The sequence below is a fragment of the Gracilinanus agilis genome, chromosome 2, assembly GCF_016433145.1.
Source record: "Gracilinanus agilis isolate LMUSP501 chromosome 2, AgileGrace, whole genome shotgun sequence".
In the NCBI taxonomy this organism is placed as follows: Eukaryota; Metazoa; Chordata; class Mammalia; order Didelphimorphia; family Didelphidae; genus Gracilinanus; species Gracilinanus agilis.
The window spans coordinates 640999398-641027339 of NC_058131.1; the positions used below are offsets into that span (position 1 = coordinate 640999398).

At 36.4% G+C, this 27942-nt stretch overlaps 1 protein-coding gene across 1 annotated transcript; it reads left to right on the top strand.

Moving 5' to 3' along the window:
• The first annotated feature begins 207 nt into the window (after positions 1–207).
• RPP30 (ribonuclease P/MRP subunit p30) lies at positions 208–27764 on the top strand. Its single transcript, XM_044662624.1, has 11 exons — positions 208–289; positions 1907–1962; positions 3226–3282; positions 3696–3770; positions 8153–8224; positions 12095–12184; positions 20923–21039; positions 21592–21621; positions 22148–22185; positions 22766–22845; positions 27188–27764. Exons 1-11 carry the CDS (start codon positions 208–210, stop codon positions 27292–27294), a joined length of 804 nt encoding a protein of 267 aa, XP_044518559.1. The 3' UTR covers positions 27295–27764.
• Positions 27765–27942: the final 178 nt, after the last annotated feature.

Sequence of the window (27942 nt, forward strand, 5' to 3'; positions counted from 1 at the left end):
ATAAAAGTTCCCGAGTTATAATATTTTTGGGGAAGGCTGAAGAAGGGAAGAAAGGAGAGAGAAGATGGAATCTGCTTTGATATAAAACCTAAACTACAACTCCCAGAATGCAGAAGGAGACGGAAGTGAAGGGGCGGGAATAAAGAGAACTACCCTGGCGGCTGCGCAGAGGCCGCGCGAACGCGTCACTTATCACGTGATACCGGCATGGCTGTGTTTGTGGATTTGAACCTGAGGAAGAGTTCAGACACTAAAGCACTTAAAGGGCTTGTGGAGAATGCAGCTCATCGTGAGTCCCCCTCCTGGACTAGGATAGGGTGGGAGGCACCCGGGTCGGCGTGAACCCTTTGTAATATTCTCTTTACAGGTTCCTAAACCTTGAGAGGGAGGAGGCTCAGCCCCCTACGGGCTTCAGAGGCCAGAGAGCCACGTGGGGGGAGGGCCGGGCAAGTCCTTGGGTGTTTGAGAACTGGGGAACCCATCAGGCCCCTTGTCCAAGCTCCTGCAGTAGGTTGAGGCAGCATCACGTAGGGATCAGGGTGAAAGACCCAACTCTGCTGTTCCTTCGCTGGGTGACCTCTGGCAAGTTACATAACTTTATCTTGTCCTCCGTTTCCTTCTTTGTAAAAGAAGGACCAGGTGATGGCTTTCTGACCCTGACAGCCTAGGAGTCTGTCGCCCAAAATGTTAGCATCAATTTTCCATATATGTAAAATAGGTATAATACAGGTTTTGCTCCCCTTTTCAAGATTCTAAGGATCCAGGGATAGGATGCATGTAGTGTTCTGCAACAGCACGAAATCATTGACTACCGTTATAAAGTAGCAGTATACCGTTCGTTACACAGCAGAAGCTAAAGCTTCTTAGTAAAGCAGTGTTCCCCAAAATACGCAGACTCTCAGCCCAGACTGGGATACTTCCATCATGTCAGCTCAGGGAAGCCACTGGAGGATGGGGCGCAACTACCCACCCTCTCATTCTGGTTCCACTTTTATGCATGTCCCTATTTTTCGATTTCCAGTCTTTCCACCTAGGCAGGCAGAGACAGCATTGTTTCCTCCTTAATTCCTCTCTCCTGGAACTGAGTTAGGCAATCCAGAAGGCAGTGAATAGCCTAATTGATTCCCAGCAAGCAGTGCTAAATTTAAATAGAAACTCATTGTTTGGAATACTGTGTTTTCCGGTCTTTGTTTATGATGTCAAGTAAAGCCATCTCCTTGAGGTTATCGATTTAGAAATCCGAGAACATAACCCTATCATTTTACAAATAAGAAAACTGAAGCCCATGGTCAACCAAAGATAAATGACTTAACCAAGCTCTCATACTGGTAGTAAGTTGCAGAGTCCCTATTAAGTTCTTTGATTCAGAATCCATTCCTTGCCATTACACCAGATTCACTGGGTTTCCTTAATTCGATATCTGGCTTTATGTGTTTTTATCACCATAGTAAGCCAAGAGAGCTATAAAGGAATTAATACAGAGATACTCTCTAAACTACATTTGTCTATGAGAAGTGGCAGATACTTGATTTATTCTTAGTCAGCTTATTCATTTCCTCAAAAATAAAATGCTATTCACTGAACTTTTAAAAAGTTGTTCTGATTACTGCAGTTGTAAAATTTATTGATTATACGTTATGCAAAAGTTTATATTTGTTAAGGGGGGTTAAAAAGGATGTATAAATAAGTATATAAGTAAATAATATAAGTTATGTATAAATAAAGCCCTTGTCCTCAGGGTTTACTGTACATGAAAGAAACTTGTAGTTAAAGAAAAGGAATGTACAGTTTCTAGTTGATTAGTGCTACAGCAGTGCCATATAATTTTACCATCTAGACATAGTAGAGCTCTTTGTCAGTTCTAGGAGAGGAAAATGGTGTTTAACCTTATGTTTATTTTTTTTAGTTGGATATTCAACTGTTGCCATTAATCATGTTGTGGACTTTAAGGAAAAGAAGCAGGTAAATTTCTTAGTGTTTGTGTCTAAATAAAGCAGTATTGTGTTTCAGTCTCTTTGTATTTTTCTGTGGCAGAAGCTATTTAAAAACCTGCATTTTAATTAAGCATAGAAAACTTGGACTTTTTCCCATTCATTCAAAAAGATTATAAAAGTCCCTGCTCTGTTTACTTAATTTGAGTGTCACAAAGATTTTCAGAATACTGAAGGTAGGGATTAATTCAGTACTTGAAAGTATCTGTAACATAAGGATACTTTCTCCACAAAGCTCTACCCCATACAATCCCTTCCTATGTGCCAAGTACTGTTCTACAGGTCTGAGAATACAACAAAAACAATTCCTTCTCTCAAGAAACTGGATAGGAAAGAGATTTGGGCTTTACAAAGGATATGCCAATGAAACACAACCTCTGGCAGGCCCTTAGGGGTTGTCATCCAAAAACCCTCCTGGCTAAATTCAGAGACTTTTCCCCAGAAGATTGACACATGATAATTCGCTTTTCTGGCTATGGCAATGCTTTAAACTGTCTAACAAAACAATGGATTTCAGGACACATTGATAGAAGGAAATATAAAAAGCAAACACATCTTTCGAAGTACTGAAGTCTACATTTGTGTGGCTTCTAGCTATCCTGTGCGTTAAGGTGCTGACTCTTACCTACAGGTGTGTGATTCCTATCTGTTAAAGAAATGTACATGCTGAGTTATGGGGAAATAACCAAGATATTATTAATTTAAATCCTACAGAATAAATGCTCTCATAATATGGTTTACTAACTGTGAGGGAATAGAATGATAGAACTAATTTAATAAAATGATTTCTAGCATAAACTGTAGTCATGAGGATGTGCTAAGTATACACAACTAGAAAATAGTTATTGGAGTAATTTATTAAGTTTAAAGAAAATTTTGAGTAAAATGTTTTGGTTTTATATTCAAGGCTTTACAAGAGCTAACTATAATTGGACTGGATATGAGTTTTTGTTCAAAATTAATGCACATTTTTTTTTAAAGTTACCCTTCTATGTGTACTTAACGTTCTTTATTCTATTGTGGACTGCTCTTGTAACCTGAGAATTATGTTCCTTCTATGCTATCCCATCACTTTCTCTCACTTGGGTCTAAAGATCTGTTTCATTTATCTTTCTGAAAGGCCATATGCCAATATGTAACCAATATAACTTAGTAGATTTAATTTTTTATTTCTTATTCCTACTATTTTTGATTAATTTACTCAATTTGGGTTTGACCGGTTTTTATCTTATAGGAAATCGACAAACCAATAGTTCCTTCTGAACTCTTTTCCTCTTTACCTATTGTACAGGTAGGTATCATTTTTATGTTCAGAGAACTAAGTATCTGATAGATATATTTGATCAAAATCATTCTCATCTGAAATAATTTCCCATCTCCTTTTAGCCTGCCTTAAATACTACAACCCTCTTTCTATTCCTCTTCTCTGACCTCCTGTAGCAATTTTGGACCACAGTAAAGAAGAAAGCTAATTATATTCTGTTCTGTCTCAATAAAATACGTTTCACTGTGTTTTTCCCACTGTATTATATGATACTTGAGGATAAGAATGACATCTTATTTTTCTGTTTCTCTCATAGTACGTTGCTTACTCAATAAATGTAATTTTAAGAAGTTCTTGATTTTCTTTCTTCTGCTATTTCTTTTAGCTAATATATTTCTCTAGTGAAGAAAAAAATAAAAAATGAATTCTTTTACCTATAGGGGAAATCGAAACCAATTAAAATTTTAAGTAGACTGACACTTATAGTATCAGATCCATCACACTGCAATGTTCTGGTAAGTCATCCTTTTTTTCTCTTTAACATTTCATAGTATGCTTTTGATTTTTTTTCCCTTTAAATGAGATTTAGTAGTATTACAAGGAATCACTTTTCATTTTCTCTCAGTTTTAATATGTCCTATCATTCTATTTGCTTTACAAAGGTTTTTCTGATCACCCAAGCTCAAAAAGAACTCAATTTTTCTGAGTTCTTGCAGCCTGCATTGTCCACACCAGTCATAGAAGTACTTTCTATGATCAGTAGATTCTCTGGGAACAAAGTTCCTTTGTAACAAAATGGACAATTTTTTAAATTTCTTAAATCATTTTGAAGCTATGCTAGCATGTTACCTTTGGTTCACTGGCATGTTCCTACTCAGCCAAGTATGTCATTACAGCTGATTCCAGTTTCAGCTTGCAGAACCCAGCTGTTGAAGAAAGGTGGGAAAGATTCCAGATAGAATTGTAATATGAAGAAATTTTGGTTTCAGACTCTTCACAGCATTATGGAGCTTGAAAGAGTTTTAGAGATTTGGTCAGTTTTCTCCATTGTGAAATGAGATGGGAGGAGGGTTAAAGGCCAGAGATTTGAGGTAAGTTTTGCCATGATTACACACCTAGGAAGTAAGAGAGCCAGAGTTCCTTGCAGCAAAGCAACGAGTATTTATTAAGCACTGGCTCTGGCATTGTACTAACCATTGGGAATACAGATACAAGGAATCAAATCATTCTTACTTTGAAGGAATTTAAATTCTAAGGGAGAAAGAAGCATACATGCAAATATGTACAGAATAACTCTAAGTATATATATGCAGAATAAGTAAAAAAGAATACAAATAATACAAGGTAGCTGGAAAGAGAAGGTGTGGTAGCTGATTTATACCAATGATTTCAACACTCAAATCCAGTGACTACTATTTGACACCCAGGAAAAGAAATGAGATATTCCTTTAACTAGTGTTTTAGATGTGAGAGGGAGATGCTGGTTTTTCTCTCTGATGTTTAACTCCTTGTGTAGATGCTCAGCTCTCAGTCCCCTATCTCCCTACATAAAATTTCTGGAAATATAGATGTCATGAGGATAAAAAGAGGGGTGCAGAGATTTGGTCAAATATATGACATTCCAGGGCTTCTGGAGTTAATACATTATAGTCTTGGATTTAATTTTTTTAATCTTCCTTTATATTTCTAATGTCATTCTTATGTTAATACATGAAAATATTTTAGTACGCAATTTGCAAAAGGCTGCTAGGTGGCTCTTACATTCCTAGCTGTGTGACCCTGGGCAAGCCATTTAATCCCCACTTGCCTACCTCTTACTGCTCTTTTGCCTTGGAACCAATACACAATATTGATTTTAAGGCAGAAGGTAAGGGTTTTTTAAAAATGTAGTTTGCTTATAAAATTGTTTCTCTTTAGAGATGTAAAGCCTCAGGAAAAAAAGGAAGTGTTCTGGGAGTATTTTTTATAAATGTATATGTTTTGCTCGGGGTGGGGAATGCCAAGAGTGCAAAAATTCTTAGAGAAACTTTTCCCTTTAAGTCACAATTTTTAATTTGAATACAAGATAATATATTATTAGTTATATATGCCTTCTCAGTTGTCTCCATGCTTCCCTTTCTCCCATCCACCTTAATTTTTGTAGATATCCAGAGTCCTATTCTCTTAACTCTGCCCAAACCAAACTTCTTTGGTCATTTACATTTATTAATCTAATTTGTTACTAATTAATTTTAGCTGTTCCTTAAAGCTATTCCTTTTTGTTTCAAATTTTTATCTCTAATATCAGAGTTGGTCTGGTCCACAAGCATTCATGCCAGTTAGTATGTCTAGCACTGGGGATTCAAAGAAAGACAAAAGCCAGCCCTTGCTCTCAGGTGAGGAGCTTACAGACTAGTGGAGGAGATAGCATGCAAATGACCAAGTACACACAAGAAATATATAAGAAAAGTTGGGCTTTAAATGAGACTCGAAAGAAGGCAGAGATGAGGGATAGAGTACCAGGCATGGAGGACAGCAAATAAAATGTCTGGAGTCAAGAGATGGAGAAGGCAAGGAGGCTGTGACATTGGACTCAAGTCTGTGGGTTGGAGAGTGAGTAGGAATTATGTATAAAAAGACTGGAAAGGTAAGAAGGACCAAGTCATAAATGGCTTTAAAAACCAAAGAAAGGATTTTATATTTTATCTTAGAAGCAATAGGGAGTAATTGGCGTTAATTGAAGAGGAGTGGCATGGTCAGACATCCAAATGGAAGATGGACTGTAGTGGGGAGAGACTTGAGACAAGTCTGCTTCCCCACCAGGATGTTACAATAATTCAGGTGTGAAATGATGAGAGCCTGCACCAAGGTGGCAGCAGTGTCATAGGAGAAAAGGTAGTGTATGTGAGCAGTCTTATGAAGGTAGAAACAACAAGCCTTAGCAACTTGATTGGATTGGGGGGGGGGCAAGAGGGGGAAGGGTGTGTGTGTGTGTGTGTGTGTGTGTGTGTGTGTGTGTGCGCGCGCACGTGCTTGTGTGCACAGAGATAGAGAAAGAATGTATTNTGTGTGTGTGTGTGTGTGTGTGTGTGTGTGTGTGTGTGTGTGTGTGTGTGTGCGCGCGCACGTGCTTGTGTGCACAGAGATAGAGAAAGAATGTATTTGTATACATCGGAAGGATATTGAAGCACACCTAGGTTGCTAGCCTACGTGACTGCGAGAATGGTGGTGCTTTCAATATTAATAGAGAAGGTAGAAAGAGGGGAGAATTGGGAGGAAACATTCTGAGTTCCATTACATGCTGAGTTGAAGATGTCTATGGGACATTAAGTTTGAATTTTCATTAAGCTCTTGGAGATGCCAGACTAGAAATCAGCAGAAAGTCAGGGCTAGGAAAATAAACCTGAGAATCATCAGCATAGAGATTACACTTAAATCTAGGATTGCTGATGAGTTCACCAAGTGAAATAGTATAAAGCAGTGATGGGCAAACTTTTTAAAGAGGGGGCCAAAAGAAAGGAAATGCTCATCTGTCAGTCTGTTTCTAAGGCAATTCTTTCAAAGTTTCATTGTATTGTATCCTACTCATTGTATTCGTCAGATTAGGAATAATGCGGATAGAATATTTCAGGAGGCCACATCTGGCCTGCAGGCCATAGTTTGCCCCTCATTAGTATAGAGGGAAAAGAGAAGGGGACCCAAGACAGATTCCCATGAGATCCCTATGGTTAGTCGGTGTGACTTGAATGAAGATCCAGCCAGACAGTAAAGAGGACCAGTCAGACATATAGAAAGAGCACAGTCACAAAAACCTAGAGGAAAAAGGTATCAGGGAGAAGAGAATGATTCAGAGAAGTTAAGAAGGATGAAGAATTGAGAAAAGGCCATTAGATTTGCCAACTAAAAAGTCATTGGTGATTTTGGAGAAAGTAGTTTCAGTTGAATAATAAGATCAAAAACTAGATTATTAAGCAGTAAGAAGGGAATGAAAGGGAAGGCATGTGTTGTAGACAGCCTTCTCAAGGCAATTAGCTAGAAAAGGGAGTAGAGATGGACATGGCTAAGAGTGAGGACTTTTGTGTTTATAGGCCATAGGAAAGCAGTTAGTGGACATGGAGAGAGTTAAGTGAAAGAGAGAAGTTAGTAAAACTTTATTCCCTGCTAAAGGAATTTTAGCCCATTTTAAATGAAAGAGGTTTCAAGAGGAGACAGAAGGGACTCAAAAATAACATTTTTCAGCTGACCCTGATCAACTCTTCACAGTTCCTTTTTGTTTCTTGAGGAAGAAATGTTGTCAGTAGTGATGTGTCTAGTTTTTACTTCATGACTGAACTGTTTAACATGGTTTGCCTGCTTACAATCTTTTCCTCTAATCCATCCCAGTGACAAATAAATCATCCTAAAACTTTGCTTTCTTCATATAGATAATTCCTCTTAGACATGAGCAGCTTTCCATTGCCTGGAGGGTAAAGCCTAAACACCCCAATCTTTTAGTTAAGCTGGTTTTCATTCTGACCCCTACCTACTTCTCAATTCTCAATGTTTAGAGATGACTTTATCCTGAAACTCCTTTTTGACTGAATTGGCAGGATACTCCTTGGCTAGAACTGCAAACCCTTCAAAAGCAAGAACCATGTCTGTCTCACGCCTCTTTGCAAAAGTAGCACCTAGTCCAGGGTCTTCAAATTAAAATTATTCAGTTCATGCTTTTTGTTGAAAATGAAGAATTTAAAGTTGTCTATAAATCTGTAGACAATTCATAAATAGTAGTTTTTACAAAAGTACTAGCTGATATGTTTGCTGCTCTTTCTTTAATTGCATTGCAGAAATTTCAGTAGCACAGAGAAAGGTTGGTTACACTGAAATGTGAAAGTAGAATGCACATTGCTCTTAGATATTTTTTCTTTTTTCACAACAGAGAGCAACATCTTCTCGTGTCAAGCTATATGACATTGTTGCAGTTTTTCCAAAGACAGAAAAACTTTTCCACGTAAGTGAAAATTTTTTTCTCATTTTTTTCATAATGGTTATTAAGTTTAGATATTAGTGTTAATGGACACCATTTATACCATATTGAAAATACTCTTTGAATTAGGTATATTTTGCACATTCAAATCTAATTTTTATTGAAATTGATTTTCCAGTGTTTCACTTGCTGCTATAAACACCCTGAATTTTTGTATTCTGACACATTTCTCCACTTGCTGTATTGAAATTAAATATTAGTCTTTGAATGGAAAAAACTCAAGTATCTTAGGGCTACTACCTTTTCCATCTACCATTTGTACAACTAAAAACTATAAAATCTCTTCAACCCACCAGATCAAAGTGCTCTTATAATTCAAAACTACGTATGATGTAAGCTGTCTTTTAAATATCCTGAGTATGTGTTTTTCACTCCTCTACACTAGTGATACAGAACTCCTGGGCTTCAGTTTGACAAACTGGCAGTTTCTTTAGGATTCATAGCCTTCTATTCAATTGTGCTTGAGCCTAGAGAATCATTTTGCCTTTGAGGAAGCTATTATGGATGCCACATTAGAAAAGACCAAAGGTTTTAGAGTCATGGAATCCAGTCCACCATTTTGAGATGAGCTAAATTCCAGAAGAGTTGGGACTTTTCTAGAGGTTTTAGTGAGAGAGCTAGTTGTTTGACTCCTGGTCCAGAGCTCACACTCTCCAAAAAAGTGTTATTGATTTTTTTTTAAATATATCACTGTCATTTCCTAAATAACATTCTCCCCAGTGGAACCCTCCCTTATAACAAGTACAATTAAGGAATAAAACTGCTACATAGGCCAAGACTGACAGGATACTTCTCATCCAGTACCTGTAGCATACCCCTCCCTACCAATTAGAGTGTAGTTAAGTGTTATCATCTGTTCTCCATATTCAAGACTGGTCATTCCATTGATCTGAATTCTCATGTTGTTAAGTGTTATTATTTTCCTTTTAATAATATGGTCACTGTGTAGATTTTTATCTTGGTTCATTTTGCTTTTCATTAGTTCTTATGAGTGTAATTAGAATTTGCTCTCCAGGACTCTCTTTCCCACCATCCCATTTGTGTATTCATACTGTATACTAATGTAGGGAAGATAGAAGTTTTGTCCAGCTCTTCCCTCACTCTCTTTTCCCAGTAAGGCGGTTATGGAAGTTGGGTGAGAGTCCGGTAGGAGAATTTTACCCAAGTGTTTTTTACTTAGACTTTCTAATTTTGTTCTTTTATTTCTTCTACTTCAAATGATTATTAATAAACTTTATAAACTATAATACTTGGAGTTATTGGATGTTAATTTAAATTTTACATGGGTCTTCCCAGCTTTTTTTTTTACTTTATAGTCATTGTTTCATGTGGCACAATAATACTATGTTACTTACATTCATATGCTACAGTTTGTTCAGCTAATCTCCCAGTCAGCAGAAACCCACATTGTTTGTGTTTGTTAAAATACTTTTTTTTCTTTTGAACTTAACATACATGAACATTTCAGTATAGAAAAGACAGGAAAAGAATTCTGTATAAAACTATGGATGGATCTATTAAATATAGCTTGCTTTTGAAAATATATATATTAAATTTAATATAGTAACTACTCTGTCTTTCTCCTTATTGGAGACCAAGAAACTGATGACATTGGCAAGACTTCAGTTAATTCCTCAAGTCTCCCACATCCCATCCAAGACTGTTGTGAGCAAAGAACTCAGGGAGTAGATATAGAATAGTCTTAAGTTAAGACTCTCCCACATGGTGGTCCTATTTGTTTGCCCTTTGTCTGGGACCCATTTGTTGGTACTTTGAACAAGGACATTATAGTCAGTTCTCAGACTGTTAGCAGTGAGCTCTCGACACCCCAGAGAAGTTTCTTAATCATTCATTGCTTTTAATTTCCACCTTGGAGACTGTTTTTACTTGGAATATTTGAATGTGTTTTTATTAAAGGAATTAATTATTTAAACTCTTAGACTTTGAGAATTGTATCAGACAAACCATGACCAGGACAATCCCCTTCTGAACTTCCTTTTGCTTACCTATGAGTATTTATTGTATTTTTTGAAATTCTGTAGCTTTTGTTTTCACATGGCATTCATTTCTATATATGCTAAGATACAGTTAGCAAAAACAACCACAATTGGTATAATGTCTGGGTGATAGTGTATATATGACATTCTGCCTTCAGTGTTACAATGGAATTTTAGGCTTTGAGATTTGGAAGGACTTCCACAAACATCCAGCCAACTTTTATCCAACAATAATTCTCAATTTAACGTCCCTGACAAGCAGTCATCTTACTTCTACCTGAAGATCTCCAAGGAGGAGGAATCCTCAACCTCTAGGGGCAGTACGTTCACTTTTAACAATTTTGCCTAGTATCAAGTTTAAAGTACCTTCTTTACAATCTCTTTGAGTCATTCCTGTTCTGTCCTCTAGGGCCAAAGTCAACAAGACCTAAAGTGTTTATTTAAGCACTTGCCTTGGGCCAACTATTCACTAAGCACTAGAGATATGATGAAAGACAAAAACAATGCTTTGCTCTCTTGGAGCTCATATTCTCTTCAGTGAGAACAAGTCTGATCCCTCCTCTACATGAAAGTGATCCTATTCCCCCTAGCTGTTTTCTCCAATCTAAACATGGAGATCTTCTATCATACCATGGGGCCGTTAAACCAGGGATCTTCTTTTCTACTATGGGACACTGGATCATTTTAGGAAAGAAAACAGACTAGTTTTTTTCTAAACAGCATCTCTGAGCTTTTTAGTTAGCTCCCTATTTTATCTAATTGATGAAGCTATTGACTGAGAGTAGATTGGGTGCTAAATTCAATTCTGCAACCACTATTCACTCTTAATTTTCCTTACTAGTGGAGAGCAGTATGATCTTCTTTATCCCAGATTATGGTATGGAAATTTTTGGTGACTGCTCCTTGAGGTAAAGTCTCAGGGAAAACACAGTTATTCCCACCACTTATTCTAGTGCCTCACAGAAAATATATTTTTAATAAAAGGTTTTAGTCTACTCAATGAGATAATCAAGATCTCTGGAGTAAGGCAGAACAAAAATCTAATGCCTCTTAGCTTGCATTGTGATTGGACAAGAATAAATATGTTTTGTTTACATGACAGTATTGAAGACCTTTTTCTAAATGTTACAACTATTGTCAACATTTAATTATCCATACTAGTAGAGAAATAGAGGCCTGCTTATGTCACTGCAGCTCAGGACACCTTGAGCTGGAAGTCCAGAGCCTCAGCTCCCCCCATCAGGGATTACAAGCAGGAGGGACCAGGCCCATACTTCTTGCTAAAACAACCTTTTTCTAAAACTGCTGGTGTTGGAACAAGTTTCTTCTCTTAAGTTTTCTTTTTTTTATAATTGAGGCCTATAGAGATATCAGGATGCCTCATATGATTTCAATTGAATTTCATATTTAGATTGGTTTTTAATGCAAGTTACTTGGATAAAAAAATTACCAACCCTTATGTGACATGACAACATACATGTAGACACAATAGGTATAGTGAAGGCCTATCAAACTCCTAGCCAATGCAGCTGCAATCAGAGTAATTGGAAAACAGTTAAAAAAAGAAATAAAAATATATACCACATTGTGGTTTTCTAAATCAGTGTAGGGCCTACAAGTATCTTTGAGCATGGTTCAGTGGCCCCCATTCCCCAGCTCCAGGCCATTCGCTAAGACTAAAATTGCAAAGAAAGGGGCCCATCTGCCTTATCCAGGAGTTCCCTAATGCCTGTGAAATGACAGTGTAGTATCTCCCAGCTTCTCAGTTTGGATTGTGTTATTTGTCCTATTACCTTTGGCATTAAAAATTTTTAAAGTTTTTGTTTTGCTTATATAGGTTGCTTGCACTAGTTTGGATGTGGATGTGGTATGCATAACAGTAACAGAGAAGTTGCCATTTTACTTTAGAAGACCTCCTATTAATGTGGTAAGTGTGGCAAACTTTGATCAGATCTCTTTGTTGTCTGTTTTTCTTATTACTAAAGTAAAAGGTGGGAGTGAGCAGAAGATAATTAAAACAGAAAATTACTTTTAGAACAGCTTATTTTTTATGACTGAAGAGAGATGGTTTGGCCTTTTAAATTATAAACTTGGGTGAGCTTGAATAAGGTAGCTAATAAAGCTTAAGAGATATATTTCTTCAGAAAGAAAGGGATACTTATCCATATGTGAAGTAGGGACTCTAGAAGAAAGCAATCAAAGAGAAGGAAATGAAGCTTGAACCATCTCCAAACAGCCTGAGGGTTTTCCAACAGCCCAGGCAGTATGGACCTGTAAGGGAAGCCCTAAAGAAGCTAGGTAAGAGGATTTAAGAATCTGAAAGTCTGAGCTGGAGGGAGGCTAATAGGTCAGGTGGTTTGACCCCTTTTTCTCATAGATGAGGAAGCTGAAGCCCAGAGAAAGGGGACAGTCATCCATGTGATAACCAGTAGAGCCAAGTCCAAGCTCCTTGTACTCTTGGTCCAGCACCTGAATTCTCCAGCTGTGTAGTACCGGACACCTCTCTGGGCCTCGGCATCTTTACTTATCAAGTGAGTTGTTGGACTCACTGCCATTTCAAATCGAAATCAGCAATCCTTTGAATCCAAATCCAGTGTGTTTTCTATTTCATCATATAGAAATGACTTTATAGGAGAAAGTTTTCCCTGGAAAAGGCAGCTCATGGAAGAGCTGAGAACTAATAATGTCATCTCATGAGTGGATGGCTGTAGACTCAAGGAGTTTTTGGCTCTTTCCTTTGATCTATTTCTCCTGATTTCCTGGTTTGTCTTCTGTTTTGTCCTGTTTTCTCCTCTTACCCCAGAGTCACATTTATTCCAAATATTGTGACTTAACTTGAGTTATCCCATCAAATCACATCTGGTAAACCTGGTTAATTACTGCTACTTAGAAGCTGGTTACCAGAGTTTTAAAGGTGGTTCATTGGATAGAGTGCTAGGCCTAAAGTCAGGAAAACTCATCTTCCTGAATTCTAATCTGGCCTTAGACTTACTAGCTGTGTGACCTGGGTAAGTCAATTCATTTTGTTTGCCTTGGTTTATTCATCTGTAAAAATGAGCTGGAGAAGGAAATGACAGACCACTTCAGTACAAAGAAAACTCCAAATGGGATCACAAAAGAAGCAGATAGAATTGAACAACAAAACTATAACACAGAAGGGTTTTTGTTTCTTTTTAACTCTTTAACTTTCTTATAATTGACACTAAGTATCAGTTCTAAGGCAGGATAGTAAGGGCTGGGCCAGTGATGCCAAACCTATGGCACGCGTGTCAGCACTGTCAAGTGTAGCCATTTTCGATGACACGCGGCCACATACAGAGAAGTATGGGGGCCGCATGGCGAGGATGAAACATTTACTGTAGGGTAGTGTAGATACTCTGCACTGTAGATGACAATTCGACCTATATAAATTTGCCTATTTTGGTTTATTAAATACAGTTATATATTACTATTATACATTTTTGTTATTTAAACTATAAATATTGCAAAATTGTGGGTTTTTTCTCAAAGTGACACACCACCTGAGTTATGTTCATTTTTTTGGTGAATTTTGACACACCAAGCTCAAAAGGTTACCCATCATTGGGCTAGGCCAGTGATGGGCAAACTATGGCCGATGGGCCAGATGCAGCCCCCTGAAATGTTCTATCCTGCCCCGGACAACATTCCTAATCTGTCGAATACAATGAGTAGGATATAATACAATGAAACTTTGAAAGAGTTGCCTCAGAAACAGACTGACAGATGAGCATTTCCTTTCCTTTGGCCCCCTCTTTAAAAAGTTTGCCCATCACTGGGCTAGGCAATTGAGGTTAAGTGACTTGCCAAGGTCACACAAGTAGGAAGTATGTGAGGGCTGATTTGAACCCAGGATTTTCCATCTGGCTCTCTCTATTCACTGAGCCATCTGGCTGCCCTAAGGAGCTAGATGTAACCTAGAGTTTATGGACTTTTTTTTTTAATATACATTTTGATATCTACTTCAGCATAAGTGATTTTCCTCACAATCCTATGTGTCTTATTTTTATGCATTTAAAAACAGTATTCTGAAAGGGTCCATAGGTTTCATCTTATTGCTTCATCTAGGAATTCCTCATGCCAGTGAAATCACTGAAATACAAACAAAAAATAGTTAAGAGCCCCTACAATAGAAGATTCCAGGTATTCTGGTGAGGGGGTAGTAGTAAGAACAAATGAAAAAAAACAAGTGTCAAAGTGGGCTCTCCTGTTCTCTAAAGTTGCTATTCTGGATGGTGAGTTTTCATTTAATTCATTAATTTCTTACGTTTAGAATAACATCTAAACCAAAGATTCCTAACCTGGAGTTTATAAAAAATCTTGATAACTGCATTTCATTATGATTGGTTTTGGTTATGTAAATTTGTGGTTTTTTAAATTTTGCTTGTAAAACCATTATTCTCAGAAGAGATCCATTGGCTTCATTAGACTGCAAAGGGTATCCTTTATAAAAAAAAAAAGATTCAGAACCTCTGATTCAAATTGAAAATGAATGAAACAAGAATAAATCAAGGACAAAATAAAAGGTGATGGGAGAGTTCTCTTCATTTGCCCCCTAATAAATTGCTTGTATACTACATATGATCCTTGTTCTTTGAGAGCAGAGTAAGAGCTTTGTATATATTTGTTTGCATGTTGTCTCACCCATTAAATTGTAAGTTTCTTGAGGGCAGGGACTATATTTTTTCCTCTTTTTGCAACAAAATGGGAAAGCATTTTTATAACAAAACTCTTTGACAGAGGTTTAATTTCCCAGATATATAAGGAACTAAGTTAAATTTACAGAAAAATCAAGCCATTCCCCAGTCGACAAATAGTCAAGGGACATGAGTAGACAGCTTTCACATGATGAAATCAAAACTATCAATAAGCACATGAAAAAGTGTTCTAAATCCCTCCTGATTAGACAAATGCAAATAAAAACAACTCTGAGGTACCACCTTACACCTATCAGCCTGGTCAATGTGGTAGCAAAGGAAAGTAATAAATGTTTAAGGGGATGTAGCAAAATTGGGACTCCAATACACTGCTGTTGGAGTTGTGAATTGATCCAATCATTCTGGAGGGCAATTTGGAACTATTCTCAAAGGGCTTTAAAAGACTGCTTGACCTTTGATCCAACCATACCACTGCTGGGTTTGTACCCCTAGGAGATAATAGGGGAAAATACATGCACAAAAATATTTATAGCCACGCTCTTTGTGGTGGCAAGAAATTGGAAAATGACGAGGGTGTCCATGGATTGGGGAATGGCTGAACAAAATTTGGTATCTGATGGTGATGGAATACTATTGTGCTGAAAAGAATAATGAACTGGAGGATTTCTGTGTGAACTGGAAAGACCTCCAGGAATTGATACAGAGTGAAAGGAGCAGAACCAGGAGAACGTTGTACACAGAGACAGAAACACTGGCACATTCGAATGTAACAGACTTCTGTGCTAGCAGCAATGCTAGTAGACAATCCAGAGGAACTTATGAGAAAGAACACTGTCCACATCCAGAGAAAGAACTGTGAGAGCAGAAACACAGAAAAAAAAATATGATTGATCACATGGTTTCATGAGGATATGATTGGGGTTTTGGGAAAACTGCAGGCTCAGCATGAATTGCCCCCAGTCTCATGGGGCTAGGCTATGTTGAGAGGCCAGTCTAGAAAGGTGGCAGTAGGGCTCTGTCCTGCTCAGACCACTGCTGAAGTATTGTGTCGCTTTGGGCTGCCACATTTTAGTAAGGACATTAGTAACCTTTCTAGTAGGGGACAACTGGACTGGCAAAGAGTCATAGAGTTCCAGCAAAGATGGTCACATAGAAGAAGAATTATAAATTATGCTGCTTTTTTGTTCCATAGGGCAAAACTAGGAACAAAGAGTAGAAGTTCCAAAGAGGCCAATTTAGATTTGACATAAAGAAAACACCTAGGTAATAAAAGCTTTTTGAAGCTGGAATGGGCTGCTTCTGGAGAGAATAGGTTTCCCCTCCCTTGCGGTCTATATTCAAAGTCTGGGTGGTTGTTGGGAGATGTTAGTAGAGGGGATACTTCTTCAGGGATCCTTTGGACCAGGTGGCATTTGAGGTCTGTCCCTTCTAGATCATCTCAGCTCCTTACTGTAATTTGCTTTTGGTTCAGTTTTATTTACACCTAAAAATGGCTTTAAGTTTATTGGACATTTTCGATAATTGTTTGCATGGTTCCTTTCCTTCTCTAGTTAATGCTCTCTTATTATCAGCTAGGATGCCTTTATGTTATTTGATTAATTCACTTGGAAATGCCCGATACTATTAAGGAGAAAGAGTTTAAATTGAAAGAGGAAATATATTGCCTTCCTGAATGCTGAAAGGATCAGCATGAACTTCATTTTTAGTTACATATAAACTTTCATTTCAATTAAAGAAGCATTTATTAAACACCTGTAGCATACCAGGCATTTAGGACTAAAATGTGTTATTGGATTGATCCATGACTGTTAACTTTCTCTAGAGCCAACCAACAAGAATTAAAGATTTCAAAATAATTTGTCAAAAGAAATTACTCTTTTTTATGTAACAAATAACTAATTTCTGTTGAAATTATTGTGAAAGAAGTAATCAATGCCCATTTTCTTAATCTCACTTTTCTCTAAAGCTATGCTTATTACTTCTGAGAATTTTATTACCAGTGTTCCCTGATTCTAAGTATGGTGCACCTGTTATGAGTTTATTCTTAGTACTCATTAGGGGAAAAAAATGCATTCTCAGTGCCAGAATATTTGGTCAATAAGACTAACAAAGGCAAATCATGCAGACATTACTGAATGACTATTTGATGAGCATAAAAGCAGTTAGCATTAAAATGTTCTTAGAGGTCTAGGTTGTTAGTGGGTTTTTATTTTAACTCAGTGCAACAAAGTAAGTTTATTTGAGAAAAATTAACACTATTCATTAATGCTTTATCTTATTTATCCCAGAGTTTTCTTGAGAGTTTAAAAGTAAGCAGAATGAGTTGGTTTCCAGAACATAAATCTTGATTATTTGCTTTTTTCCTTCAAAAATATGAATCCTATATATTAGTTTTCTAAGAAATCATATTCTCTTTTGTGTGACAATTTAAATAAACATAAGAATGTAAGGTCAATGAAGATAGGGATGTTTATTTTTGCCTTTTGCTGTCTGTATCTCATACCTGGTAGGATTAACAATGATTGTTAAATTGGATAAGACCATTTGGGATTATTGAGGAATCTTATCATCCAGTTTTAAATCTTCTTTTTCCCTCCTGTGTGGTTCTCAGCTTCATTGCTAATAAATTGTGATTCTGCAGCAAGGACGAGTAAAAAGATCACTAATCTGGCATTTGGGCTATATTAGAAGCTGTCCTAAAAGGTTGGGTGAAGAAAAATTGAAATTTGATTAAAAAGAGGAGATTTGGATTATTCATTTTCTTATGTTTTCTTATATCTTTCTATATTTATATTTATAATTTCTTACATCACATCTGTCTACCACAGTTTATTTAATCATATCCATAGGTATTTGGTTTTTTTCCTGCTTTTTGCTATTACCAAAAAAATGCTTCTCTGCATATTTTGTTATGAGTGGGACTTTTCTATGTTTGACCTTGGGGTGTATACCTAACTGTTGAATCTTTAAGTCAAAAGGTAAGGACATTTTAGGCCCATAACTAGCATAACTCACTCTTGTCTTTTTGTTTTATTTTAAAATATTTTTCTGTGGTTACATGATTAATTTTCTCTCCCTCCCCCCCTCCCAGAGCTGACAGGCAATGACACCAGGTTATACATGTGTTATCACTTGATACCTATTTCCATATTATTCATTCTTGTAATAGAGTAATCTTTTAAAGCCAAAGCCCCAAATCATATACCCATATAAACAAGTGATAAATCATATATTTTTCTTCTGCATTTCTACTCCCACAGTTCTTTCTCTCACTGTGGATAGCGTTCTTTTCCCTAAGTCTCTCCAGATTGTCCTGGATCATTGCATTGCTACTAGTAGCAAAGTCTATTACATTTGATCATTCCAGTGTTTCACTTTCTGTTTATAGTGTTCTCTTGGTTCTGTTCTTTTCACTCCACATCAGTTCATGGAGATCTTTCTAGTTCATAGAGAAATCAAGCAGGTTCATCATTCTTTATAACACAATAGTGTTTCCATCAACATCATATACCGCAATTTGTTCAGCCATTCCCCAATCAAAGGACACCCCTCATTTTCCAATTCTTTGCTACCACAAAGAGCACAACTATGAATATTTTTGTATAATCCTTTTTATTTTCTCTTTGGGGTGCAAACCTAGTAGTCATTCTGTCTTTTTAAAACAATTTTCTAATTAACATGATTTTAATTGCTCTTTCTCTTACTCTCCCTACCCTATATGATAATAAAAAAGAAAACCCTTATAATGTATATACTAAGTCACACAAAACAAGTCCCCACATTTCACCTCCTGGTTTCAAAACAAGGAAGAGATCAGAATCTTCAAACTAGAGAGCAATGAGCTTGACTTTGATTCTTTGGCAAATTCTAGAAAACGTCTTTGAAGAGAAAGCAATCATGTGGAAAGTGGTGATTGCAAAGAGTCAGCACCACTGTGTTAAGAATAGGTCATGCCATACTGCCCTTTTTTTTTTTTTTTTTTTTTTTTTTTTTTTTTTTTTTGGTCAGGGTTATTAAACTTGTAGTTGAAGTAAATTCTGTAGACCCAAAGTGGGTACTACCACCCCCTGGTGGGTGCTACAGCGATCCAGGGGCAATGATGGCCATACTTTTTTTCTATTACATTCTATTCTGAGTTCAATAAATAGTTTCATAATTTCCAGGGAGCACTGAATAATAATTTTCTGGAAAGGGGGCAGTATACCAAAAAAGTTTGGGAACCACTGCAGTAGACTATAACTAGAGTTTAGCAAAGCCCTTGGAAAAGTATCTCTTACTGTCCTTGTGGAAGAAATTGGCAGATATGGACTAATTGGTAACACAATTAGATTAGATTCAGAACTGGAGTGAGAATATTAGTAGATAATGGCAATAGATTTAGTGTCATCAAGGCAGCATATCTCAGAAAATCTATACCCAGCCCCTGTGATTTAACATTTTTATCAGTGATTTGGATAAAGACTCTCTTTAAGTTTTCTGGTGAAAGTTGGGGAGGAATAGATAACATGCTGGCCTGGAGTCAAAATCCAGAAAGATGCTGACAAGTGCCAAAAGCACTGGGCTGAGTGTAGTAAGGTGACATTCAGTAGGGATAACTGTAACATCTTATACTTGAGTTAAAAAAAAGAAAATCAGAAGTACAAAATGGGGCAAGGCATAATTAGACCATAATCCTGAAAAAGATCTAAGGAATCTAGAGGGACTCAAAATAAGTCAGCAATGTGTTGTGGTATTCAGAAAAGTTAATGTGATCCTAGGCTTTACTTAAGGAAGTATAGATTAGCTCCTAAGAGTAAGGAAGTGATAGGTACTCTCTATTCTGCTCTAGTCAGACTCCATTGGGCCCTTATATCCAGTTCTGACAGCTGTAGAGGAAACAAGGACATAGGGAAGCTGGTACGCACAGAAAAGGTAGCCAGGATGATGAACCTTGAATTCTTGTTAAATGAGGATCACCTGATGGGCCTGGCAGTGTTTATCCTGGAAGGAAATGTGCTGACAGCTGTATTCAAAGATCTGAACTGCTGTCATGCCGAAGAGGGGTTAAACTTGTTTAGTCTAGCTCTATAGGGTAAATCAAGGAGCATTACATAGAAGGTGTAAAGTTAAAAATTCAGGATTGATGTCAGGAAAAATGTCTAACAAGGAGAGCTCCCCAAAAGTGGAATGGACTATCAAGAGATGGTGGGCTAGGGGCAGCTGGGTAGCTCAGTGGATTGAGAGTCAGGCCTAGAGATGGGAGGTCCTAGGTTCAAATCTGGCCTGACACTTCCTAGCTGTGTGACCCTGGGCAAGTCACTTGACCCCCCCATTGACCACCCTTACCACTCTTCCACCTAGAGCCAATACACAGAAGTTAAGGGTTAAAAAAAAAGAGAGATGGTGGGCTCCTACTTTTTAGAGGCCTTCAAGCAGAGGTTTCATGACTGCTTGTCAAATAGGCTAGGGTAGGGATTCCATTTAGATATGTTTTAAACTAGATGACCACTCATGCTCCTTCCAACCCTCACATTTTGTAGTGTTAATATAACAAAGAGTACTGGTTTGAATTGGAAAGGTTTGAGTTTGAATCATGATTGTGATACTAAATGTGGCAATGGTTAAGTCCTACATCTTTCTGATTCTTAGTTTTCTCATTTGTAAAATTGAGGACTTTTCAACATCTCTGTGAGTTAAGAAAGCATTTTATAATTCTTAAAGCCTTGTATAAATGTGCATTCATCAACATCATCAACTTGAGAAGATGTAAAAAGGAGTTATTTGAATCATACTAGGTAGCTGATCCTTTAGTTTCATTTATTCGCCAAACATACTGTCACTTATTCTGAGAGAACCCATTAAATTCCTTAGCATATATTTACCTTCCTTTTGTTGTATAAAATATGATCGTTGAAATTATATCCTAAATGAAAAGTAAACATCTCCACAGTAGAACAGGGGTAGTAAGTATATTCCCTTTATCTTTATTTTTTTTTTCTTTCATGTCCAGGCAATTGAACGAGGCATTGGGTTTGAGCTTACTTATTCTTCTGCCATTAAAGATTCCACGATGAGGAGATACACCATTTCCAATGCACTTAGTTTGATGCAGATCTGCAAAGGGAAGGTATGTTTGCAATTTGAAAAAGAATTTCAGGTTCTGGCAGGAAATTCTTCCCAACACAGTTGGGTCAAATTTCCTGCCTCTATACTAGTAATTTAATGCAAAAAATTTTCAAGGTACAAAAACAGGTTATATCACATTATAGGATATTTTCAGATTTTTAAAGGGAAGAGAAATCTTGAAAAACCTGATTCCCAAGGACAACCCCCTAGACACCAGGCCTACAGTGAGAATTTAATATTGTGAAAAAAGTGGAAATGGCTAGACAAGAAAGTACTTATCTTTAATAGAATGAATTAGGGTCATCTGACCATTTTGAGATCTTTCAGCCTTTCTGAGTTTTTCTATCTGGAAAAATTATTCTTATTTCCCTTTGTGAGCCATCTTTAGTTTCAATGTTTTCTCTTCCTTCCCTTTGCTTATTTACTTTCCAAAAAAGTCTGTGTTTTAGCCATGGCTCACAAAAGTCAGATTTTTGCATTGCTTGAGCTTGAGTAATCTTGCATTTAAAATCATTCATCTGAAAATAATTTTGATAACTTTTTTATTTTATAGAATGTAATTGTATCTAGTGGTGCAGAAAGGGTAAGTGTCATTGTGCATTTTCTTGTTTTCTTGACATGACATAAAATTTTGAAATATTAGATTCTAAAGAAAAAATATCTGCTATTATGGTACCCAAGGTGATAAAATGAAATAAAAAGTCAAGCATTTATTAAGCAAATACTATGGGCTAAACATTATATGCAAAGTACTTTGCTAGCCATAACTTGCTATTAGACTGACAGTTATGATATAAATGAGTTATTTAAAGCCCTTTATTTTCTCAGTAGTATTGCCCAGATATCAGAATCTGTTAATTCTATGTGAATTTCATGGAATTTGGGGATCTCCAATAGGATCTTAGAATTAGAACTGAAAGAAACCATCAGATCCAACCCTCTTATTTTACAGTCAGAATTATGAAAATCTCATCCTGCATGATGACTATATTATTATTATTTTTTTTCTTGTCCTTACTATTGCCTTTTTGATTACCTAGTTAAACAAAGCAAATTATTGAATTTCTAATAGATTCCCTTATCAGAATTTTTAAAATTTTGTTTTTCAGCCTTTAGAAATAAGAGGACCATATGACATAGCAAACTTGTATCCTTTTCTAAAATCATTGTTTTATTACAGATTTTGGCTCAGTAGTTAGAAAAAATAATGTAAACTAAAATATTTCTCCTTCATCAACATTTTATTTTAAGTCTTGACATTTTTCTAGGATGGTTATAGCTTATTCAAATTCTTTACTTGAGTTATTTAACACTTACTGTTTTGCTTAATTTGTAAATTTTAAAAACTATGTTCACAAATAGAAAATTTTAAGAAGCCAAATAGTTCTAATCTAACCTCTGGTGAAACTGCTGATCACTAGAGGAAAATTAAACCAAAGAGAACAAGGATAAGTACTTCTTAAAATAGTTTTGTTTCCTAGACTTAGTCATTATCTTTCTTCCAAAGAATCCAGGGTTTTATTTGGGGGTTGTAGTGGAGTGTAGAAGGATGGTGAGTTGTTTATATCAAAGCCTGTCAGTTATAGTTTTAAAAAAAACTTAGAAAACCATATATTTCCTTTTATGACTAGATAAACTCACATTTTGAATTATATTTTTGTGAGTTCTATCCCATGTTAAAGCATCTTTTGTTGGTATGATATTGAAACCCTTAATGAACCTGGCAGAGGCTTATTGTTTGGACTCTCTGAAAGTGATGCCAAAGCAGCAGTATCCACAAATTGCCGAGCAATACTTCTTCATGGAGGTGAGTGGTGTGGCTGTTTCACACAGACTTGAAATATATTTGAACTTAAACTTCTGTATCTCTTGGTTCATCTAATTCCAGAGATTTCCAGTAAAAAACTTGTATTTGCTGATAGTAGCCAGTCAGTCAGTAAGCATTTATCAAGTACTTACTTTGTTTCAGGCACTGTGCTAAGTTCTAGTCATACAGAAAGAGGTCAGAGATAGTTCCTCCCCTGAAAGAGTTTCCACCCTGGCCTCCTGGCTATTCCTTACACAAGACTTTCCCCTCTTGAACTCTGGCTGTTCCCGATATCTGGAATGCTCTCCCACCTCAGCTCTTACTACTGACTTCCTTGCCTTCCTTTAAGTCCCAACTAAAATCCCATCCTTTACCAGAAGCCTTTCCCAACTCATCTTAATTCTAGTGCCCTCACTTTGTTAATGATTTCCTTTTAAAAGCTGTATGTAGTTTGCTTTGTATATATTTAATTGTACATTGTCTCCCCTATTAGACTGTATGAGCTCCTTGTTTGTTGATTGAATTGAAAGTCAAATTGCCTTTCCTTCTTTGCTTGGCTCTATATTCCTAATATATCTAGGAATTTCATTTGTGAGTTCTTGAAATACCATGTCTAGACTTTTTTAATTATTAAAGTTTTTAGGGATTCTAATATTTCTTTATCTCCTTGATTTTTTTCTCCCGGTTTTTAATATCAGATATCTTGTTTTTTGTTTATTTTTTCCATTTTTTGATTTGGTTCTAATATTTCTTGCTGTATCTTGAAGTCATTGATCTCTTCATTTCTTCTAAATATTCATATAGTTCTTATGAGAAATTCATTTGTTTCTTTAAGCCTTCATTTGCAGTTATGAGGAGTTAATTCTTCTAGGCTATATTTTTGGGACATATCAAAACATAAAATGATGTTTTTATACTGACCAGTGCCTTTTTTTGTTTTATTCATCTCTCCAGCTTTCATTTTTGAAATTTTTGTCTTGACGCTGAGGCAAGATTTGATACCATGCTACATTTTTGGGTAGGGTGGTTGCCCATGTTTGGGCTTAACTTGGATTACCTGGGTTCTTGCCTTGACCTTCTACCCTGGCTCCATGCCTGGAATGCTCTCCCACCTCTGCTCTGACTTCCTTGTCTTGTCTCTTTGATGCTATGAATTTCAGTATCCCCTTTGACATCTCAGGACAGAGTGTGGGGACCCTCAAAGTTCTAGCACTTTCTGTCTAGGACTGAGCATTGACCTCCATGCTACACTGCTCACTGCCATTCCCTGAGGTTTCTAGGATACAAGAGCCATAAGGGTGACAGGGGTCTCTGGCCTGTCTGCTCTCACTTGAGACAGCTAGCTTTGGCATCCCCATTACTATTACCCATGGCTTCTCCCCCAACCTCTTAGCCAATGCTAGAGTAGAAGAAGTCACTTCATGTAATGAAATCTTCCTGGTTTTCTTGGCCATTTTTCAGTCTGGTGTGAATGGCGTGTTTTGGTTAGAATGGATATGTCGGAGCTTTCTGCCTCCATTCAGGGAGTCATCTTGACCAGAAGTCAGTATTCATTCAAATTAATGAGCCATTGGCTCAAGCCTGAAAAATAAAGCCAGCTTCTCAATCTTTCTTATTGGAATAAAGATCTGCCAAGGTGAAAGGTAGAATTTTCATGTACTCTTAGATTTAGAGTTAGAAAGAACTTTAGGGGTAATTATCTGATTTAGTCAACCCCTCTCATTTTACCAGTGAGGGAACTGTGGTCCAAAATCACATAGATAGTGACAGCACCAGAATTAAAATCCAAGTCTTTTTTACTATTTATCTGATGCCTTTCCACTACACCAAATAAATTGAAGACATTGAGTATTTGCCTGAGTTTAACTAGTCTATTCAAAGAGTTCTTTAAAAAAAAACCTTTCTGGGGGACAGCTGGGTAGCTCAGTGGAAGTCAATATTAAAAAAGTATTGTTTAAGAAGGTGCTGTTTTACATAGAGACTTGCTGAGGTCACTGAGAAGGTAAAGGACTTATCAGGATGTGAGAGGCAAGCTTGAACTCGGGCCCAGATCTAAAAAACTTTAAATGGCAGAACATTTGCTGATCTTTGTTGGTAGTAAGAGTTCCCTCATTAGGAATCCTCTAAAACAGAAAGTCAACCAGCAAGACCATATTCAAATGTTTAACAAAATTAATAAAAATAAAAAGTTTATGCTAATCTGAAAGTTTCAAAGTCAGTCTGCTTAAGATCCATTTCTATTTGAGTTTGACACCATTGGTCTGTGCTGTTGAAATCACATATCTGGATACCTCTCCCCTAAAAAAATGTAAATAAATAAATGTATGCTATCTAGAACATTCAACCTTTGTTTTGTTTGTTCTCACAATGGCTTTGAAAAAGTATTCGTGCTAAATATTTTGTTGAAGTTTAATATTTTAATTCCAAAAAACTATTTTAAAAAATTTAACCTTTTTTTTTCCTACATAGTATGTAATGAATCTTGATTATCATTCAATAGTTACTTCTTGATAAAAACCAAGATAGGGATCCATTTTAAAATTGGCCACTGATTTTTTTTCACTCTGATCATGCAAGGATGCTATCCAAATCTGGAAGCACTAGCACAATAAAAAAGAATCTTTTCTGCTCCATAATAAGCAAACTTTATGCAATATTATTTTATCCTCCACAAACCTTTTCAAGGTAACTTTTTTCCAGGGTATTCTTCACAAGAGTATTCCTTAGACAAAACTTTTTAGTGTGTGAAAAGCTGCTTTTTGTTTTACCTGCTTATCTGTAGAAACACAGTTGATTGAAACATGAGAATGAAGGAACTGTTCTGATGCAAAATTGGGGGGGGACATAGAAAAGTCACACTGACAGAAATCTTCCTGCAGAGCTATATAGAAAAAGAAGTATTAAAGAAGATATAATTTTTTAAATTTCCTAAAGTAACCAGTTCTCATTCAGTAGTTCTTTTTTCATTAAATCAGTTTAGGTTAAAAAGTAAATGTTCACAAGTTAAAAAGAGAGAACCATTTTAAAGATAAATATCTAAGGTAATCTGTTTTGTTAAAAATGAGTCTTGCTTTTTTCACAGTTTTTATGTTTACAGTTTTGGTTTTATATCCATTTAGCTATTTTTATGCCATTCCTCATGGTCTTGATGTTATGAATAAATATTTCTAAATTCAACATTATTTTTTCCCACTTAGGAAAATGGGAATCATTAGCACTTTCCATTTATTTAAAAACTCTAATCCATATTTGTATGTAGTATTTAATGCCCTTGAATGAGATTGTTTCTTTTCTATAAATCAGTCTTTTAAGTTAGCCATGGTAAATGGTAAGAAAACTCTAGTTTTTCTTTGTCATTTCTTTTTATCTCTTTATTTAGAGTAACATTTAAGCAGGTCTGTTGTTATCAATAGCTTATATTTATTTACTGTAAGCTTACTGTATATAAGGCATTCATTGGGTTGGGTTCTTAGGAAACAGAAAGTATAAAATAGGCAGGTAGAAAAAGCAGTAATGCAAGGGAACGTGTTTATGCTAAATGCTTGGGGCAGACAGTAAATGCAGTATGGGTTACTGATTGCTAAGGATTGCTGTGGTTGGGGTAGGCCTCATGATGAAAGTCGAATTGTAGGTAGGCCTTAAAAGGAAGGAATGTGGTTTAGTAAGTGTCAAAGAAGACTTTCTCAGCAGAGGAAATAGTTTAGCCAGAGAAAGTAATGGGTTGCCCATTGCCAAGAGGATGAAATCAAATTTATAACCTGGCATTCAAAGCCCTTTAAAACTTTTATTGTTATTCAGTCATATCTAACTCTTCATGACCTCATATGAAGTTTTCTTGGCAAAGGTTGCTAAAGTGGTTTGCCATTTCCTTTTCCACTTCATTTTACAGATGAGGAAACTAAGGCAAACTTGCCCAGGGTGACACAACTAGAAAGTGTCAGAGGGCAGATTTGTACTCAGGAAGATATCTTCTAGATTTCAGGCCCAGTGTTCTATCCATTGTGTCACCTAGCTGCCTCATTTAAAACTTAGTCCCTATATTATCTTCTACCACTTCCCTCCAAGAACTCCACACCCTTGCCAGATTTGTCTAAGGAAAAAAGTATTGGATTTAGAGTCAGACGCCCTGGATTTAAGCCCCAAGTTCAGGAATTTGCTGTCTATAACCATGGACAAGTCACTTAACCTCTCTGACCTTATGTATCCCTAGTATATAACACAGAGATGGCACTTCATAAATGCTTGTTGAGTAACTCTTAGTAGCATCTTGATATTTTATCAGCTATTTCATTCACAGGTTAAGTTTAAATGTCATTGGTATATATATTTTTTTTCTTTCTAGAAACCAGAAAGACTGCTTTTGGTATTATTTATACAACAAAGAAGCCAAGAACAACTGAAGAAGATGACAGTGTTCCAGCATGCAAAAAAGCCAAATGTGAGGACTGACAAAGAATTGCCTTGACTTTGATCAGCCCATAATTCTTTTTCCATTGACTAACACCAACAATCATGAAGAAAACACTTTACCTGGATTACTGCTTGAATTTTATCTTGGAAGTGATCATTTTATAAACTTTTATATTACAGTCATTAAAAATAGGGAACAGACTAATGAACCACCAGTAATAACCTTAGAATTGTTTAATTTAGATAAACTTTGTTTAAATGAAAAACAGAATAATACTATTTTGTCCCTGCTTGCAAATAAGACGTTGTAAAGAACATAAATAGTTGACAAATTGTTCTAATTAATTGAAATGTCACCTTATCTCTATCTCTTGTTCTTTACATACTTTAATGCTCTTTTATTCAATAGTTTCGGACAGCTAAGTACTTCAGGAGATAGATTGTCAGACCTGAAGTCAGGAAGGCTCATCTTTCTGAGTTCAAATCCAACCTCAGATACTTAAGAGCTCTGCGACCCTGGGCAAGACACTTAACTCTGCCTTGGTTTCCTCATCTGTAAGATGAACTGAAGAAGGAAATGGCAAACCACTCTAATCTTTGCCAAGAAAACCCCAAATGGGGTCATGAAGAGTCCCTGAACAACAAATCAGCAACTTAATTTATTTTTTCCATATTGCTACTCAAGAT